Raw genomic sequence first — 20,112 nt, 5'->3', positions numbered from 1 at the left:
AAGGGATTTACTGAGCCATGCAGCTAGGAAGGGGATGGATCCAGGTCTTTGGATTCTGAGACCCTGGAGCTTCTGTTGTGGGGAGGCTCCCTGGAGGAGGTGGCATTTAAGCAAGGACTTGAAGGATGGATAGCATATTAAAGGTCAGAGGTTGGGAGAGGGCATGCCAAAGGGCTTAACCAGTGGGAGCAAAGGTATGTGGTAGGAAAGGGCAGTGAGAGAAATCAAGTCTGGAGGGAGCTAAGCAGATGTAAAGGGGCTGTTGTGTAAACCAGGGAATATAAACCAGTTGGAATCTTGGTCTTTTTCAAATGGAAAAGGAAAATTGTGCTAGTGGGGGGTGGCGAGGTGGAGGAGAAATGTAATATACTCAAAATCAGATGGAAACTACTTTAGAATTAGATATTGTTTGGGATTATATGGGGCTCTGTCAGCCTGGGCATCAAGAACAGATTAAAAATACACCATTTTTTCCATATTTGTACTTAAGAGTATTTTTTTTTGAGGGGGTGGAGTGCAGGCTTGTGATTCTAGCTATATGGGAAACTCTTGGTGTGGAAACTCCCTCCACTAATACTGATCAGCATCTCCTCAGTAATGTAGAGGCTTAGTGAATTGCCTGGGATGACTCGATTAGGGTCACTTAGCTAGGATCTGTCAGAGTATGTGAACCAGACAGAACCTGAAAGGAGGAATTCCCAAGTTCAAGGCCAGCCCCCTAGCTCCCTCTCATCCAGCAACAACAACAACAACAACAACAACTTTGGGAAGCATTTGATATGCATTCTCTTGTGGAACCCCTTCAGCAGCCCTCTGAGTATTTGTCTGTTGGTTTTACAGGAAACGGGGATTCAGAGGGGGCAGCAAGTTGTCTTTAGTCAGACAGCCCACAGGGTCAGAATTAGGATTCAAGGGGGCAGCTAGATGGCGCAGTGGTAAAGCACCGGCCCTGGATTCAGGAGGACCTGAGTTCAAATCTGGCCTCAGACACTTGACACTTACTAGCTGTGTGACCCTGGGCAAGTCACTTAACCCCAATTGCCCTGCAAAAAAAAAAAAAAGAATTAGGATTCAAACTCAGATCTCTTGTGACTAGGACTCTAGCACCCCTTCAGCTAGACCAGCTGCCTCTCCAGAGAGGCTCAAGTGTGGGGTGGTGGGCAAGGGACTGTGGGAATGGAATGAGTATCTCCGGGATCAGTGGGCACGTTTGGAGAAGGGAGAGGGCACTGGCACCTTCACCTTTTATGTGGGATAAGGCTTGGGGGAGGACAGAGTGCTTAGTGTTCAGTTCAGAGGGAAGGAGAAAAGGAGAGTGGGGGCGGGGTGCAGACACAGAATGAAAGCAAGAGAGGCTGTGGGGGGGGCATGTTTAGTCAGAGTGGCCAGTTATGAGAACAGAAGGGTTTCTTTAAGAGGCCTTCTCTGTAAAATAAGGGCCTTGGAATAGATGATTCCTCCTAAGGGCCCTTCCAGCTCCAAAAGTCATCATTCTAAGGTCCCAATCAACTTTTACCATTCTCTGTTTTGAAATCTCTTCCAGTTCTATAGTCAATACTCAAAGATGTCTCCTAGTTCTGCCATTCTGTGTTCTAAGGGTCCTCCCAGCTGTGACATTTCATGTTCTAAGCTCCCTCCCAGCTGACATTCCTGTGTTCTAAGGGTCCTCTCAGCTCTGATTTTCTGTGTTCTAAGGTCTTTTCTAGCTCTGACATCCTGTGTTCTAAGGGCCCTCCCATACACGACACTTTGTCTTTCCAGGACCCCTAGGACTCTGCCATTCTCTGTCCTGACATTGTACCCTCTCAGGTCCCTACCCCCTTTAATTTCAGAATATGAGAATTGGGAGGGACGACAGAGAGCAATCCGATCCATTCTGCACCCAAACAGGAATCCTGTCTTTATCATCAGGACAAGTGGACACCCATCTTCTACTTGAAGACTTCTAATGATAGGGAACTCACTACCTGCTGAGATGGTCCACTTCACTCCCGGACAGCCCTAATTGCTAGCCAGGCTCAGCCTGCTGCGGCTGGGATCAGCCCTCTCTGCCTCTGCCCCCTCTCCCTCCCAGTTCTATATTCTGGGGCCAAGCAGAGCATTGCTAATCCCTCTCCCTCATGACAGTCTTTCAAATACTTGAAGTCAGCTATCATGTTCTGGATGATGAGTTGTTTTTCGTCCAGGTTAAGCATCCCCGACTCCTTCATCCGGCCTTTGCGAGACCTGGTGGCCAAGTTTCACTAGGGGTCCATCTTATCTCTCACCCAACCACTTCTCTCTTATCGATGCCCTTCAGAAAACGGGCTGCTCCCATCTGGATCCAGTGCTCCATAGGCGGCCCGCCCAGGCGTGAGAATGGCAGGGTGATCTCCTGCCTCACTCGGGAATTCATTTTTTGTTTGTTTCGAGGTCATTCTGTTGACCCCCATTCAGCTTGCAGTACACTAAGACTGGAAGATCTTTGTCACAGGATTTATTTATCCTCTAGGGCCCCTCGAACCATACCCCACCCTCAATTCGTGCCGTTGATTCTTTTTAAAACCCAAGTGAATGGCTTCACATTTATCCCTATTAAATTTCATCTGATTCGATTCAGATTGTTCTTCTAGCCTGTTGAAATCTTTTTGGATTCTGCTTCTGTCATCCAAGTAATGCTTAGTATTCAGGGGGAGGGGAGGGAGGAGGGAGATGGAAGGAGAGAGCAGGAGAGAGAAAGACAAGGAAAGGAAGAGGACAGAGAAGGGGAAGAAAGGGGAGGGGACTGTCGAGGAGAGAAAGCAGGCGGGCAGAAGAGAAGTGGGTGGGGAGAAAGATGGGGTGGAAGAGGAGAGAGGAAGAGGGGTGATCTAAGAAGGGACACTTGAGGGAAGGTCATTTAAAGGAGGGGAGATGGAAGGCAGGAGAAGAGGGGAGGAGAGGAGAGAGGAAGAAGAGAAGGGAAAAGAGGAGAGGAGGGAGGGAGCTTCATATTGGTCTGAATATAGACTGTTCCCAAACATAGGCCATATCCCTAAGAGAAAATTTCTGAAAAGAGGAGAGCAAATGCGGATCTCTGTGTGTGTGTGCATATATGCATATATATGTATATAGGCTATTTATAAAGAGAAAGACTGAAAAATAATTACACAAAATAACCGCCTATCTCAATATTTGCCGAAATAGCTGGATAGTGGGGGTCAAGGTTAGACTTGTAGTCCAGAGTTATCCTAGTCAGTCAGTGAACATTTATTAAGCACCGTGTGCCAGGCACTGTGCCAAGCCTTGGGGATGAAAAAATGGGCAAAAGACAACTCCGGTCTCAAGGAGTTTCCAGCCTAATGTTGAGACAAGCATACAACAAAAGATAGGGAGAGCCAGGGTTGGAGGGGTAGGGTCTACCTGTGTGACCACCGGTGAGCTGTTGAACCTCTTGGGTCCTCACTTTGTCCCTCTGTAAAATGGGGGAGTTGGACTAGGGTGCCCCGAATGTCTTCTCCAGTTCTAAATCTATGCAACCCACAAATTTATGACTTGTGGTGTTGGTGAGAAAATCGCAAGCCCATTTGCTTGGTGGGTGAGAAACAAGTGGGGGGAGGACTGACCACATTGGATATTCAGCCTCCCCAAGGAGTGCTGGACTTGGGTTTTCAAATTCCGGATTTGCCCTTTACTAGCAGTGTGACCTTAGTCAAGTCACTCCCTTCTCGGACCCATCATTTCCTAATCTTTAAAATAAGGAGGTTGGATTAGGTGACCTCTAAGGGCCCTTTGAGTTTTAAATCTACAATCTGATGCTTTCCCCCATCCCCCATGCGCATACTCAGCCAAGCAGACAGTAGCCAATCAGAGCATACTTGTAGGATGCAGTCAGGATTTGTGCAAACTGCATGGCTGGTAGGGTAGGGGCAGCCCACATTCAGATCAGTGTGAGTTGTTGTTGCTGCTGCTGCTGTTTTGCAAGCATGTCCAGTGTGGCCAGCTTTGAAGAATAAACATACCTGTTCTTAAGGGACTCCAGACTAGGTGAGTTGGCACAAAACTCAGAGAGAGTAGGAGAAATCGCTGTGGTAAATCAGGCTTGGGGTCAGATATCACCTTTGAGGGTGACTACTACTGTGCTCCCCTGCCAGTTACTGAACCACCATGGGCCTCAGTTTTCTTAACTGTAAAATGAGAGGGTTGGACTATATCACCTCTGAGGCCCCTTCTAGTTCTAAGTCTCAGATCCTACTATTGAATAGAAGGCAGCTATGTGGCCCATTGGAGAGCATATTGAACTTAGAATCAAGAGGTCCTGAATTCAAATCCTGCCATTTATACTTATTTGGCTGTTTAATTCTCAGCAAATCACTTTACCTTTTCCAGCGTCAGATTCCTCATCTGTGAAATGAGGATAATAATAACAATACCTGTCTTATGGGGTCATTGTGAAGATCAAGTGGGATAACAGGTAAAGTACTTGGCCAACCTTAAAGCACCATAGAAATGCTAGATGTTATAATAATATTATTATCATTATGAGAATAATATTGCAATCTATTATTTTTTACTTACAAGGCTACATTTTAATATTATCTGTGTTCTATATTTTAATTTTTTAGTAATAATAAACATTTTTATTTAAAGTTTTGAGTTCCAAATTTTATCCCTACAATACATTATAATATATAATCATTGTATGGTTATAATAATAATTATCATGATAGCTAGCATTTATATAGTATTTTAAGGTTGGCAAAGTGCTTTATGTATATTGTTAACTCTTTTTTAGTATCAGTAGTATCAGAATTATATATATATCATTATATCAGTATTTTCTATATATCATTATATATATTATAATAATTTAGCTCTTTGACCCTAGATAAGCCAATTAAATTCCCCATGCCTTAGTTTCCTTTTGAGTAAAATAATGGATCTCATAACATTTGTACACCTTACCGCCAACAGTTTTATCATGAAGAAAGTACTTTATAAACAGTAACAGTAAAGTCTTATAAAAATGCTGTTGTAGCTATTCCAAAGAAGAGAAATGAGAAGACACCTCTCCTATCCCTTCTCCCTTCTTTGCAGAGACAAGGGGTTATGGATGCAGAACACACCATACAATGTGTAGACCTTTTCCAGATCTTAGTTAAGTCTGCTGACACTCCTCCTCCCCCTTTGCTGACCCCTTAGGGTTCCCTTCCCCTTTGGTATTTTTTATTATAAGTTTACTTTCTGTGATTAGGGAACTCGTCGGCTTTCAAAGGCCAACTCCCTTATATAAAGTGGCCCTCTGGAGGGGGTGGGAAGGAAGAAGCATTATGAAATGTGGGCGGTTTAACAAAAGATATCAATAAAAATTAATTTTTAAAAAATGACACAGATTCTCTTTGTGTCACTGAAGAGGTGGTAGGGCCAGGTTTACAGAGGATCTGGAGAGGCTTACTTCTGATGCAATAGACAATCGAAAAATCCCAAGATCATTCCAGGGTCTGATTTGGCCCACTTTTACCCATCATTCATGGGGTGATAGGATCAGAGCTGGAATAAGGGAGGAAATGAACAAATGAATGAATGAAAAGTATTGATTAAGCACTTACTATTTGCCAAGCACCAAAGTATTGATTAAGCACTTACTATTTGCCAAGCACCAAAGTATTGATTAAGCACTTACTATTTGCCAAGCACCAAAGTATTGATTAAGCACTTACTATTTGCCAAGGAGTAAGGATACAAGTCCAAATACAAGATTATCCCTGCCCTCAGGGAGTTTACCTTCTAAGAGGGAAATGGCCTTGGAATTCTTCTTGGAATTCAATCCAACCAAAGATTCTTTTTTTTTTTTTTAGTAAGGCAATTGGGGTTAAGTGACTTGCCCAAGGTCACACAGTTAGTACCTGTTAAGTGTCTGAGGCCGGATTTGAACTCAGGTACTCCTGACTCTAGGATCGGTGCTCTATCCACTGCGCCACCTAGCTGCCCCCCCAACCAAAGATTCTTAACCTTTTTTTTTTCTAATTTATTTATTTTCATTTTTCTCAATTACATGTAAAGATATTTTTTGAGTTCCAAATTTTTGTCCCCCCCTCCTTTCTCTCCCCGCCCCCAGGCCAGTAAGCAAATTTTTTTTGGGAGGGGGGCGGGCAGGGCAATGGGGGTTAAGTGACTTGCCCAGGGTCACACAGCTAGTAAGTGTCAAGTGTCTGAGGTCGGATTTGAACTCAGGTCCTGCTGAATCCAGGGCTGGTGCTTTATCCACTGCACCACCTAGCTGTCCCCAGCAAGCAATTTGATATAGGTTATATATTATAATCATGTTAAACATATTTCCATATTAATCGGAACAAAAGGAAAGAAAATGCAGGTTTTTAACCTTTTTGATGCCATGGACCCCTCCTCACAATAGTATTTTAAAAAATTTTAAAAGAAAATTCATAAGATTACAAAGAAAACTAATTATGTTGAAATACAGATGTAATTTTTTTCCCCATCCAAGTTCATAAACCCCTTGAAATTTATCCACAGATCCCTAGGGCCCAAAAACTAAGGGTTAACCCCCCCCCCATCTAATCCAACCCTTTCATTTTGCAAATGAGAAATGTGAGTCCCAGAGAGATTCTCAGACTTACCCAGGGCTACACAGCTAGTTAGTAACATAGCTAGGATTAAACCCCAAATTCTATGACTGCAAACCCAGTTCTTTTTTTTTAAAAATAGTATCTTATATTTTTACAGTGTCTTCATTTACAAATATATTCATCCTCCCTTCCCTTCTCAGATAGCCATCCCTTGCAATATAGAATTAAAGCAAAAGGGTAAAAAGAGCAGTTTAGCCACACTAATCAACATATCAACTGAATCTGAAGGCATACGCAGCATTCCTCACCCAAAGGCCTTCACCTCGGCAAAGAAAGGAGGGAGGTTCATTTTCTCATCTCTTACCCAAGGCTAAGCAAGACTTACAATTACACAGCATTCGGGTTTGTTTCCTCCACATCTTTTCAGTGGGTGAGCTTGAGTAAGAAGATACTTTTTGAGTTTCCTCATCTGTAATAAAATATTTGGACGAGAAACTCCCTAAGTTCCCTGCCAGCTCTAATGGCCCATATTTCAAGGTACTTTCCAGCTGTGACTTTTTATGCTCTAAGGTCCCTTCTAGTGCTAATATTCTATGTTCTAAGGATCTCTCAGCCCTGCATCCTGCGTTCTAAGGCCCCTCCCAGATCTGACATTCTCTGTTCTAAGGCTCCTCCCAGCTCTGACACTGGGTTCTAAGGCCCCTCCCAGATCTGACACTGAGTTCTAAGGACCCTCCCAGCTCTGACACTTTGTGTTCTAAGGGCCCTCCCAGTGACAAGCTTCCTTCCAAAGCTAACCAGAGGGTGTATTTGGGCACTAGAGAGAACAACAGGGCTAAATTCTGCTTTGGGGAGGATTAGCTTCATTGGAAGGGAAGTAGAGTCAGCAAGGAAAGGAAGGGTCTTGCTCTCCTGATGACTCTTGGCCCAAGGCCCCCAGAAAGACCTGGCAAAGATGGTCACTCCCCTTTTCTCTTTCCTTCCAACTAGGGCCTAGCCCCTGGGGCGGGGGGAAGCTGCAATGCGACCTGCAGGCCCCCCTTTTTTCCTCCCCCACCCATCAGCTAGCCAGAGAAGAGAGATTGCTAACCCACTGGCTGACCCAGTTTTTCCCACGCTGGTGGAGAGGGAAGAGGAGGAGGGAGCTTCTCTCTCTGCCTGCCTCCTTCAGGAGGCCTGCTGGGGAGGAGGGAAAGGAGAGGAAGGAGGAGGGAGAGAGAAGACAAACCCAAAGGGGGATTCCCTTCAGGGCCCTTCCCCTTGGGAAGCATAGGAAGGATCTCTCCTGTCTCCTTTCTCTTTTCCTGATTCTACCTTCCAAGCCCAGCCCCATAGCTGGAGCGTCTGAGGGTGCCCTGAATGGGGGGGGGGAGCCAGGATTAAAGGGGAGGGGAAACCTGACTGGCACAATAATCCCTGAACTAAAAAAGTTCCCAAGAATGACGGCCTCCCTCCATGGGGGGGGGGGCAGCTGTTCCTGCCCATTTTACACACCCAGATGCAGATGTCTGGGAAAATTCCAGGGCCAGTGCGCCTCAGCCACACAGAAGGTGCTGGGCACAGGTGGATGCAGAGTGGTTTGTGGGGGCCCTCATCTGGCAGAAGCATCAGCCTGGCCAGATTCTCGGGAAGGAACTGAGTGGAAGTGAGCCTCACTGGGAGAGAAGTAGGAAGGAGAGGATGCTGAGCCTCTAAAGAGAAGCAGGTGGACAGGTGGTTATTCTAGAGGGTCCCAGGCAAAGGGAAAGGGGGTGGGAGGTGGGATAAAATCATAGAATGATATAGCTAGGGGGGGGACACAACAACATAGGATGTTAAATTGGAGAAGGCCCTTAGAACACAGAATGTCAGAGATGAGAGGGCCCTTAGAACACAGAATGTCAGAGGTGGGAGGGCCCTTGGAACACAGGATGGCAGAGATGGGAGGGCCCTTAGAAAACAGACTATCAATGATGGAAGAATTCTTAGAACACAGAATGTCAGAGCTGAAAGGGGGCTTAGAACAGAGAACATCAGAATTTGAAGGTCCCTCTGAAAGTAGAATATCAGAACATAAAGGAATCTGAGAATGTCAGATGTTAGAGCTTGAAGGGACTTCGGAGATCATCTTCTCCAACTCTCATTTTCCAGATGAAGAAACAGTGGTCCAGATAAGGGAGGCAATACACTCCAGGTCACACAGTTGATTTGTTGGTAGCTCTGGAACTGGAATGCAGGTGTGCTGGCTCCCGCCTTGATGCCACACTGTCTCTATTTGAGAGGGAACATTGAGGACGGCAGCCAAGGGCAGAGAGCTGGGGGGAGAGCGGTCAGGTGAGGGGTAATAAGTGGCTGAGCTGGGAAAAGGGCAGGAGCCAGAAAGTGAGTGAACTAAATAAAACCCTCCATCAATCACAGCCTGTCAGCCCTGCCCTCCCTTTCCTGAGCTGTGAAGGCTGGGACAAGACCACGCCATGGCCCACCCTTCTCTCTCCAGCCCCAGACATAGAGAATCACTCCCCACCCTCGCCCCAGACTTGAGGTTATTGAGTAGTTCTACTAGAACAGCTCCTTTCTGACGGCTTCTAATTCACTCCCCACCCCAACAAAATCAGTGGGAAAAATACTAGAGTATCAGAGACCTGGCTTCTATCCTCACTTGTACAGCTAGGTGGCGTAGTGGATAGAGCACTGGCCCTGGAGTCAGGAGGACCTGAGTTCAAATGTTAAATCAGGCACTTATTAGCTGTGTGACCCTGGGCAAGTCACTTAACCCCGATTGCCTAAAACATCTGGGGGGACCCAGATGGTTTTGGAGGAGAGAGTTGAGGTTGGTGATCTTGCACAGCCCTCCCTTAAATCCAATTCAGTGCAAGTCATGAAAGAAGGACACACAACAACAACCAGGTACTAGCTGGGTGAGCCTGGGGCAAATATCCTAGCCTCTTACAGATTCTTAAAATGTCAGAGCTGGAAAGGGTTTTAGAAATCATCTACCCCAGTCCTCTCATTTCACAAACAAAGAAATTGAGGCACAGGGAGAAGTGACTTGCTCAAGTCCACACAGCTAATAAGGGCAGAGTTGGAATTCAAGAACAGATCCTTTGACTGTTTGTGTTTATACCACTGCCCCACATGGTAGTATTGAACCTCAACCTCAGTGTCCTTCTTTGTGAAATGGGATGTCACTGAGTGTATCATGGATTAACCATTCCGGTCTTTTATGACCCATTTCACGGGGCAGCTCTGAGCATTTATAAAATGCTTTAAGGTTTGCAAAACACGTGACCAGCATCACCTCTTGTGATTCTTACGACAACCCTGGGAAAGTAGATGCTATCATTATACTATTTTACAGATGAAAAAAGAGAGTCAGGCAGCAGTTAAGGGATGGGCCCAGGGTCCCCTCGCTAATAAGTATCTGAGGTAAGGTTTGAACTTGGGTCTCCCAACTTCCAAGCCCTGCTCTCTCTCCTGTATTGCCCAGCTACATTTTATGAGGGTGGTAAAAAGGGGAAATGGAAAAATACAGTATTTGGATTCAGAGGACCTGAATGAAAATCCCCTTTTGCTGACTGCATGACCTTGGGTAAATCATTTTTCTCCACCTTTGTTACCTCATGAGTATATAATGGGGAACTGACCAACGAGAGCCAAGTCCTTAGGAGAATGCTGTCAGTATTGCCAAGGACTGGACTGTCACTGGCCAATGCCCTGTTACATGTAAAATGAGGGGATTGACCTGGATAACTTCTAAGGTTACTTCCAGCCCCTAAATCTATCATCCTAATGTATGTATGCAACTCAATTTTCTTAAATATACCTCTCTCTCTCTCTCTCCCTCTCTCTCTCTGTCTCTTCCCCTTACCCCCCACCCCCACCCCGGTTAAAGTTGTCCTGTGTACCACACAGGAAAGCTAGGTGACATAGTGGATAAACTGCTAGGTCTGGAGTCAGAAAGACTCCTCTTCCTGAGTTCAAATAGAGCCTCAGATACTTACTAGCTGTGTGAGCCTGGGCAAGTCACTTAACAATATTTGCCTCAGTTTCCTCATCTATAAAATGAACTGGAGAAGAAAAGGGCAAAGCACTCCAGTATCTTTGGTAAGAAAACCCCAAATGGAGTCATGAAGATTTGGACACAACTGAAAACGACTGATCAACAATGTACTGGGGGCAGCTAGGTGTCGCAGTGGATAGAGCACCAGCTCTGGATTCAGGAGGACCTGAGTTCAAATCCGGCCCCAGACACTTAACACTTATTAGCTGTGTGACCCTGGGCAAGTCACTTAACTCCAATTGCCTCACAAAAAAAAAAAGAAAGAAAGAAAGAAACAATGTACCAGACCCTGGGGATTCAAAAACAAAGATGAGATGGCCTCCAGCCTCAAGGATCTTACATTCTATTTAATTTTATAAACTACAAGAGTTAGTGAGGTGTAGTGGCTAGAGAGCTGGCTTTAAAACCAACTAGAACTAAATTCAAGTTATGCTTTAGACATATGCTGGTTGTTTGACCCTGTATGAGTCATTTAACCTCTTAGTATGCTAGGCATCTCTAAGACTTTAATTGGCAGAGAAGGTGCCTACCTGCATTGGAAGAGAGAGTTTCCTCCCTGGATTTGGTGGGGGGGGGGGCAATGAGGATTAAGTGACTTGCCCAGGCTCACACAGCTAGTAAGTATCAAGTGTCTGAGGTCGGATTTGAACTCAGGTCCTCCTGAATCCAAGGCCGGTGCTTTATCCACTGCGCCACCTAGCTGCCTCCCTGAATTTTTTTTTAAAGATTTTCAGTTCCAAATTTTCTCCCTCCCTCCATCTCCTTCTCCACCCATTGAGAAGACAAGAAATATGATATCCATCATACCTACTAAGGCACATAAAATGTATTTCCACATTAGCCATGTTGCAAAAAAGCAAGAAAAATAAATAAAATAAAAACACGCTTCAGTCTACACTAGGAGTCCATCAGTTCTCTCCCTAGAAGTGTACCCCTCTTGTAAACTATACATTTCTACATAAATGTCAGGCATTTGTATTATTAATCTGATCCTTTGTCCTCAGTGGGTGTCCAGGATATTAATTCATCAATTCAATAAATATTTCTTGAGTGCCTGCTAAGTACAAAGCACAACCAGTTCTTCCTAGGGCTCTTCCCAGAATGCCTGGGGAAATGTGGGAAGTCTTCATGGTGAAGACAAAGGGAGTATGTCTGAGGCCTTTTCTTTGGTAAATCAAAGGAAAGGCTGTGGCCTGGAAATTTGGAGGGAAATATGATGGGATTTCCAGAAAGATAGAAGGAAAAATAAGACACAGTTGTTGTCTGAAAGGAGCTCTTGTTCTCTCAGGGAAGAGAAAAGATGAGCCCAGATAGTCAGAGCAGAGGGCAGCATGTGTAAAGGGACAGGAGTGGTGCAGATAGGTGTGGTAATTGACAGGAGTGGTGCAGACAGCCAGCACTGAACGGGTGCAGAGGATGGAGATGGCATGAGAAGCCTTCTGGAGCACGTACAACTTGAGCAATGCCTAGAAGGCCTTGAAGTAGCATCTCCATAGGCAACCATGAGAAAAGGGCACTACAATTTGATTTAATTCAGTTCTGTTCAGTTCAATTCAGTAAATATTAAGTAAAACTGCTGTGTATCAGATACTATGTTACTGGCTGGGGACCCAAAGACAACAAATGAAATAGTTCCTGCCCTCAAGGGATTTATAGTCTACTGAGGGGATAGGTGTTAGATAATATAGCAGAGTGTTGTTGAGGCAAAGGAGAGATCCTAAGTGCTCCAAGAGATGTTACTACCAACTATTAGGGAAAATCACAGAATATAAGTTTCTGTAGGGTTGGGACTGTTTCTTTTTGTCTTAGACACATAAAATGCTTGTTTATTGATTGATTGATTGATTGATTGATTGATATTGTGAATGGGTTGAGGTGGAAGAAGAATAGATACCAGCTTGGCTGTGTGGATAGAATATAGAATGGAGTGGAGGGGAAGTCATGAAATTAAACTGGAAAGACAGGTTGGAGCCCTAATATTTCAGACTCAGAAGTGTTTGTGTTATCCTAATGGTGATAGGGAGCCATTGAAGCTTTGGGAGCAGGGGAGTAACATGGTCATACTTGTTGTGATGAAGGGATATTCTTGTAGCACATGGGTGAAGGATATGGGTTAGAGAGAAGAGTCTGGAGCCAGGGAGACTATTGCAGCAGGCCAGGTGAGAGACCTGAGGTCAGAGAGTGACTATGGGAATGGGGAAGTAGGAAATACAGTGGATAGAGCACTGGTTTATGTGGCCCTGGGCAAGTCACTTAACCTTGATTGCTGAGAGAGAGAGAGAGAGAGAGAGAGAGAGAATAACGGATTACATAGATAGATACATAGATACATAGATAGATCATATCAGATCATGGAGGAAGAATCCATGGATTTGGACTGAGAGAATGAGACAAAGAAAAGGGGAAGACCAGAGATGACCACACAGTGGAATGATGGTCATATTTAGGACTCCAGGGAATCGGTTGGGGATTAAAGGCCTCTTCTTTCCTATTTTGCAGTGAACTTGCTGGACACATCGACCATCCACGGGGACTGGGGCTGGCTCACATACCCGGCACATGGGGTGAGTAATGAGGGCTGGTTGTTGGCTTGTGATTGGCCTGGTGGGTGTGGGGTGGGTCCTTCCTGTCATCTTGGTCCCCAGGAGATCATGGGCAGCTGGCACTGTATTGGAAGGAGGGAGCCCAAGGGCTGTAGCCCTTGGAAACAGGGTTGAGGCCTACTTCCCACCCCCAATATCAGAATAATAATAATGACAATGATGACAACGATAATAATAATCACAGTGTTAGATAAAGACCTGGTCTCTGGGTTAGTAAGATCTGGGTTCTAGCCCCAACCATGCTGCTTTCTTACTGTGTGGGATTTGGGGCAAGGTGTTTCCCTCCCTGAGTTTCCTCACCTAGAAAATGAAGAAGTCACAAATAAGGCCCAGGTGGATTCAGTAACTGGCTTTGTGCCACAAAGGGAGTCAATAGTAGAACCCAGATTTGAACTTGGTCCCTCGGGGTGCTGTCCACTACTCCATTCTGTTTCACAGGTGGTTTTGGTCTCAGCTTGCCCTTTTCCCATTCAGTCTCTGGGTGCTCTCAGTCACTACCTTGGCTTCATTTCTTAGCTCTGTGTGGTTGCTTCCCACTTCTTTATTTTGTTTTTGTTTTTTGGCGAGGCAATTGGGGTTAAGTGACTTGCCCAGGGTCACACAGCTAGTAAGTGTTAAGTGTCTGAGGTCGGATTTGAACTCAGGTCCTCCTGACTCCAGGGCTGGTGCTCTATCCACTGTGCCACCTAGCTGCCCCTCCCACTTCTTTATTTTTAGGGCCAAAGCTCCAGCCTCAGGTTCACTGCTGCTTGCCATGACAGTGCCGCCCCACTGTCCTTCCAGTGTCCCACATGCAGCATGCCCCAAGCTCTAAGGGCTTTTTACCCACAAATTAGGGGCTTCTCCTGGCTGGCCAGTTTCTATTAAAGGTACCGACATTCCCAGTCACCCAGACTTGAAAATGGAGTCCCCTCGGATTCTTCTCCCTCCTGACACACTCCCTTCTGTCACCGGGTCCTGTGGCTCCCACCTCCCCCAACGCTTTCTTTTCCATCCCCCTTCTTTTCCAAGCACTAGCCCAGTTTAGGCCCTCATTAGCTCTCACCTGGGTTATTTCAAAAGCTTCCCAGAGCACCTTCTCCACATTTCAGTAAATATTCAGGATTTGTGTTCAAGTAACCTGGGCTGACTATTGAAGGAGAAACCAAGATGAGATCTGAGAAGATGAGAACCCCAAAGAGTCCCCTGTCTGTGAGGGGGGGATGAGACACAGGCCCAACAAAGACAGAGCATTAGGAGGCTCAGCCATGGGAGAGCACTCTTCTAGATGATCCTGAAGATCCCTCCCAGCTCTGACATTCTGTGTTCTAAGAGCCCTCCCAGGTCTGCTATCCTATGTTCTTGAGCCCTCCCAGCTCTGACATTCTGGGTTCTAAGGGCCCTCCCAGCTCCGACATTCTGGGTTCTAAGGGCCCTCCCGGCTCCGACATTCTGGGTTCTAAGGGTCCTTCCATTTTAAAATGGTGATGATGATGATAATTGCTAGAATTCATGTAGTGCTTTAAGGTTTGCTAAGCCTTTTACAAACATTATTTCATTTACTTCTCACAACAGCCCTCTAATGTAGGTGCCATTATTATCCCCATTTAACTGATGAGGAATCTGAGGAACATAGAGGTTAAAGGACTTGTCCAGGGTCATACAGCCAGTGAGTATCTGACTCAGAATTTGAATTCGGTCTTCACATGTTCTAACATCATCTGTTCTAAGGTCTTTAAGCATTTTGTTCTAAAGCTCTAGCATTCCACTCACTAATATCCCCTTGACTCTGAGGTCTCCTTAAGTTCTAACTCTGAACATTCTAAAGTCCCTTCCAACTCTGAAGTTCTGTGAGTCTGTCTTGGGGACTCTCCCTGGTACCTCTGGGGTTAAAGCCATTGTCACAATTAATTGAGCACCAAATAACATGCCAGCTGTTTCCTGTCTGCCTCCTGCCAGAGACCCAGAAAAATTAATCAGCTCTGTCAGCACCGAGGCATGCATCAGCCTGCCCCATCGGTGCCAGCATTGTGCCCAGGCTCTGCCATCCCCGAGAAGCAGCGCTGCCTGGGCATGCAGGGACCATGAGGGGAGCAGGTGCCCCAGAACCCAGCCTGGCAGAAGTTTTTCCTCTCTGGGTAAAGTGTGAGGACAGTGACTCCCTATCTGACCTTCACCCCACCCCCTACCATTGATGCTACCCAGAAGGGTCAGGCTCAGGGACAGGAAAGGATGGGGGTGATGTCTGCAGCAGCCCTGCCTGCCCCACCCTAGTTATACTCACTGTTCACCTGTTCATAGTTTCAATTCCTTTCAGGGGCCAGGAATGACAAGTTCAGGATACTGAAAGAGCTTGGTTGGTGAAGCAGTCCCAGTCCCTGAAAGCTGGAAATTAAAAAATGGCTCCTCTGTAAAAGCCTCAAGTTAGAGTGTTTAGGGAGCCTTAGAGAATGGGAGCTGAACAGAGAATGTCAGAGGTGGGAAGGAGTGCCCTTAGAACCCAGGATGTCAGAGCTGGGAAGGAGGGCCCTTAGAACACTGAATGTCTGAGCTGGAAGAGGTCTTAAGAAGATGGCATGTTGAAACTGGGAAGGACCTTAGAACCCAGAATGTTAGAGCTGAGTGGGAAGGACTCTTAGAACCCAGAATGTCAGAGCTGGGAAGGAGGGCCCTTAGAACACAGAATGCCAGAGCCTAGTGGACCCTTAGAACCCAGAATGTCAGAGTGGGAAGAACCCTTAGGACCCAGAATGTCAGAGGTGGGAAGCCCCTTAGAACCCAGAATGCTAGAGCTGGGTGGGGAGGGCTCTTACAACATGCTAGAGCATGTCAGAGGTGGGGGAAGGAGCTTAAAAGGGAACATGTCTTGAAACATCATCTAACACTTTTCTATAGCATCTATCCCATTCTTTCTTGTATTATAATTATTTGCGCATACCCCACCTCTTCTTTCCCTGTCTAGACTGTCAGCTCCTTGAGGGCAGGGACAAGTTTCTTATTCTTCCCTCCTTCCCTGCACGGAGCCCAAGGCTAGACACAGAAGGTGGCGTAATCAGCACCTGTGTCAAGTTGCCTTCTCTTTGTCCACTCTTCCCCCGGAGCCTGGATGTCTGGAGTGTCCCTGGGTTCTGGCTGCCGCTAGCTGAGCCTCCCACTAGGTCTCCCCGCCCCCAGTTGGTCCCTAACAGCTCCATCCTTGGTTCTTTTCCTGCAGTGGGATTCCATCAATGAAGTGGATGAATTCTTTAGCCCCATCCACACATACCAGGTGTGCAACGTCATGAGCCCCAACCAGAACAACTGGCTCCGGACTAGCTGGGTGCCTCGCGACGGCGCCCGCCGCGTGTATGCCGAGATCAAGTTCACCCTGAGAGACTGTAACAGCATGCCAGGGGTACTGGGCACCTGCAAGGAGACCTTTAACCTCTACTACCTGGAGTCTGACCGCGACCTGGGCACCAGCACCCAGGAGAGTCAGTTTGTGAAAATCGACACCATCGCGGCCGATGAGAGCTTTACGGGCGCCGACCTGGGCGTGAGGCGCCTCAAGCTCAACACGGAGGTGCGGGGCGTGGGGCCGCTGAGCAAGCGAGGCTTCTACCTGGCCTTCCAGGACATCGGGGCCTGCATCGCCATCCTCTCCCTGCGCGTTTACTACAAGAAGTGCCCGGCCATGGTGCGCAACCTGGCCGCCTTCTCAGAGGCGGTGACCGGGGCCGACTCTTCCTCCCTGGTGGAAGTTCGCGGGGAGTGCGTGGGGCACTCAGAAGAACGGGACACGCCCAAGATGTACTGCAGTGCCGAGGGGGAGTGGCTGGTGCCCATTGGCAAGTGCGTGTGTAGCGCGGGTTATGAGGAGCTCCAAGATGCCTGTGTGGGTGAGTGTCTGCGGCTTAGGGTCTTGGGGTAGATCGTAGGAATGCAGATCGCAAGCTGAAAGGGATCTAAGAGTCTAAACGGTCTAATTCTCATTTTACAGAGGAGGAAACTGAGGCCCAGAGAAGGGAAATAATTGAGCCAAGGGTCACGCAGGTGTTGGAAAAAGCAGAGATTCAAACCTGGGCCTTCTGATTCCAAGCCCAGTACACTTTCCAAAGGATTAATCCGCAAGCATTCATTAAGCACCTATATGCCAGGCCCCGTGCTAGTCTAGGGTATCCAGAAACAAACAGGAAGCAGTCCCTGCCCTCAAGGAGTTTGCATTCTATAAGAGGCCTAAGTTTTCCATCTAGGACAGTATCATTTTTTGGTAATCAGGTGGCAGCCAGTCCCTCTCCCCCTTTCCTGTGTCCTGCCCTCTCACCCTTTGAGAAACTTGAGTTGTCTGGGGGAGGGGCAATGGGACAGGCCAAGGTCCCTTCACCACTAAGGACTGGAGGTTCCAATGGATTAGTGATGAATGTGCTATGGCTGGGGCAGTAGCTTGGGGGAGGTAAAACGAGGTTCTTTCTGTGTGTGTTGTGTGTGTGTCTATGATACATCTGAAGGGAACACACTAGAAATGGCCACACAGAGTAAAACTGGGCAGCCTTTTGGGTGGGGCAGGGGAGATATAGACAGGAAACCCCACATGGATGAGTACAGTGGGATTACCCCTGGCAGGGAATAAACCCAGGGACCTGTGGGATTCCTCACCTCCTGAGTCTGCAGTTGACCTCATGGGATACTCTTGTGGTCTTGGCCTGCCCCAGATCACAAAGCCATACATTTCAATTCATTTTGGTTCTGACTGTGGGCAAAGCCCTGTGCTAGACCCTGGGAATTCAAAGGTGTATCTTCTATAGACCCTGCTGTGAAGGGGCCCACAGTCCAGTGGAGAGAGGGACAAGGAGCCACATAACAGTGATAGAAATTTGAAGAGGGAGAGATAATTATCAGAGATCTCATCACTGCTTAGTCCAGTGGCCTTTACTCAGTCCTCATCCTCAATCTCCTGTAGCATTCAAGGCTCTTCCAAAACCTCTCCCTCTGGATATTCAGGCCTCCTTGGCTTTCCATGAAATGGCTTTCTCCTGGTTCTCCTCTACATGTCTTACCACTCCTCAGTCTCTGTTGCTGGGTCATCTTCAGTATCCCTCTCCCCTCACTACACATTTTACATAAGGCTTTCTTGGGTGGTTTTCTCTTCCTCCTTTTTTCCTCCTTTTTCTCCTTCTCTTCCTCCTCCTCCTCCTCCTCCCCCTCTATCCACCTGTCTATCAATCATCTGTGTCTTTCTCTGTTTACCTATGTCTGTCTATCTTTCTATCTTCTGTCTATCTCCTTATCTATGTCTACCTATGTCTGTCCATCTATGTTTACTTATCTATCTATCTATCCATCTATCTATCTCTATCTCTCTCCCTATCTGTTTATCAATATTTATCTATCCACCTATGTCTATCAGTCTACCTCTTTTCTTTTTTGGGGTGATGCAAGTGGGGTTAAGTGACTTGCCCAGGGTCACACAGCTAGTAAGTGTTAAGTGTCCGAGGCCGCATCTGAACTCAGGTCCTCCTGAATCCAGGGCCGGTGCTTTATCCACTGTGCCACCTAGCTGCCCCTTACCTCTCTTTCTTTCTCTCTCTCTGTCTGTCTCTCTGTCTCTCTGTCTCTGTCTGTCTCTCTGTTTCTCTGTCTCTCTGTCTCTCTCTCTCTCTAGACTGCAGGAAGCAGTACACTAAATGGGCTCTGAAGTGTTTCCCCAGCCCTCCATGCTAGCCACCCCCCTTCTCTGCTCCCCTTCCTTCCCTGCCCAGTCTCCTGGCTGCCTCCCTCCTGTCTGCCCTATCTCCCCTGGCCCCCCTTAGTAACTCTGTGCTGAGCAAACAGAGCCACTAGAGGCAGAGCCTCCCAGGGAAAGTTCGCTCCAAAGCCCGCCAGGCCCCTTATCGCTGTTTGAGCAGCCAGAAGCTTGTTCCATTTCCTGAGTCCCCTGGAGGAAGCCTCCTTCAGCCGCCCTCCACCCTTCCCATGGAGCAGAGGCACAGAAGGAAAAGGGGAGGGGGAGCTAGGGAGGCAGAAGCCAGAAGGCCCCACTGGTGAAAGCCTAGACCAGGCCACCAACAGCCCCCTCTCCCTCCCCCGGGCTTGTGCAGAGAACTAGCTGCCCAGCCCACCTCTTCCCAAGCTTGTTGGCCTCCCTGAAGGGCAGCAAAGAGAAGGAGCCAGAGCCCTGGGTCTAGCTTCACTCAGAAGTGCTACTCACTTCCAGTGTGACCGTGGCCAAGTCCTTTCCCTTTTCTTGGGCTGCCCCGCCCCCCTCCCAAGGCTGCTGTCTCTTAACTCATTTATCCTAGTGGTCTGATAGGTCCAGAAGCAGCTTTGCTCTGAAGCCGCCTTAGAAGCCGCCTTGGGGTCAGCCCGGGCCCAGAGGACTCAAACGGACAACCCAAGCTGGAAGGGGCCTCAGGAGCCATTTAGTCCAACCTGAGGTCCCGAGATCTTGGGTGACTTGACAGAGGTCACACAGCAGAGTGGGGGCTTGCACCCGGATCTCCTGACTCCCAGACAGGGCGCCTTCTGCTGGTCCTGGGATCGAGTGATCCGCCCTCCACCCTCCCCCTCCCCCTGTCCCCTCCTCCTCTACTCCAGGAGAGGTGCCAGGTAAGCAAGTAGTGTCCCCCAACCTGGAGCCTGGCTTCCCTCCCCTCCTGTCACCCGGACGAAAGATATAAATCACCCTCCACGGCCCTAATCATCTTTCTATAAATATCAAAGGCTCATTTCTGAGCAGAGGCGGGAGGAGGGGAGAGGGAATGAAAGACGAGTTCTTTGGCCTTCCTGACTGTGTTTAAAATCTGATTTAGAATTAATTTCCTTTGGCCGTCCACAGCCGGACACCTTATTTGTCAAATCTAAAGCTGTTTGAATAGGAGAACAGAGGGGGGCCTGGTCTCTAAGCAGCTGCCAGTGTGACCAGCAGGTCTGGGGACAGGGGGAGAATGGGCTATGGCTACATGCCCGG

The 20,112-nt window shown here is 47.4% G+C and overlaps 1 protein-coding gene across 2 annotated transcripts in view; it reads left to right on the top strand.

Moving 5' to 3' along the window:
- EPHA8 (EPH receptor A8) overlaps positions 1 to 20,112 on the top strand; it is a 46,177-nt gene that overhangs the window by 5,412 nt on the left and 20,653 nt on the right. For both annotated transcript variants that reach the window (XM_043997540.1, XM_043997539.1), the window contains exons 2-3: positions 13,084 to 13,148; positions 16,381 to 17,044. In XM_043997540.1, the coding sequence (XP_043853475.1) occupies positions 13,084 to 13,148; positions 16,381 to 17,044 (729 nt within the window). The remainder of the gene's footprint in view (positions 1 to 13,083; positions 13,149 to 16,380; positions 17,045 to 20,112) is intronic.

This window comes from Dromiciops gliroides, chromosome 3 (genome assembly GCF_019393635.1).
Source record: "Dromiciops gliroides isolate mDroGli1 chromosome 3, mDroGli1.pri, whole genome shotgun sequence".
NCBI classification, from domain to species: Eukaryota; Metazoa; Chordata; class Mammalia; order Microbiotheria; family Microbiotheriidae; genus Dromiciops; species Dromiciops gliroides.
This window is presented reverse-complemented; position numbering and strand designations above follow the sequence as displayed.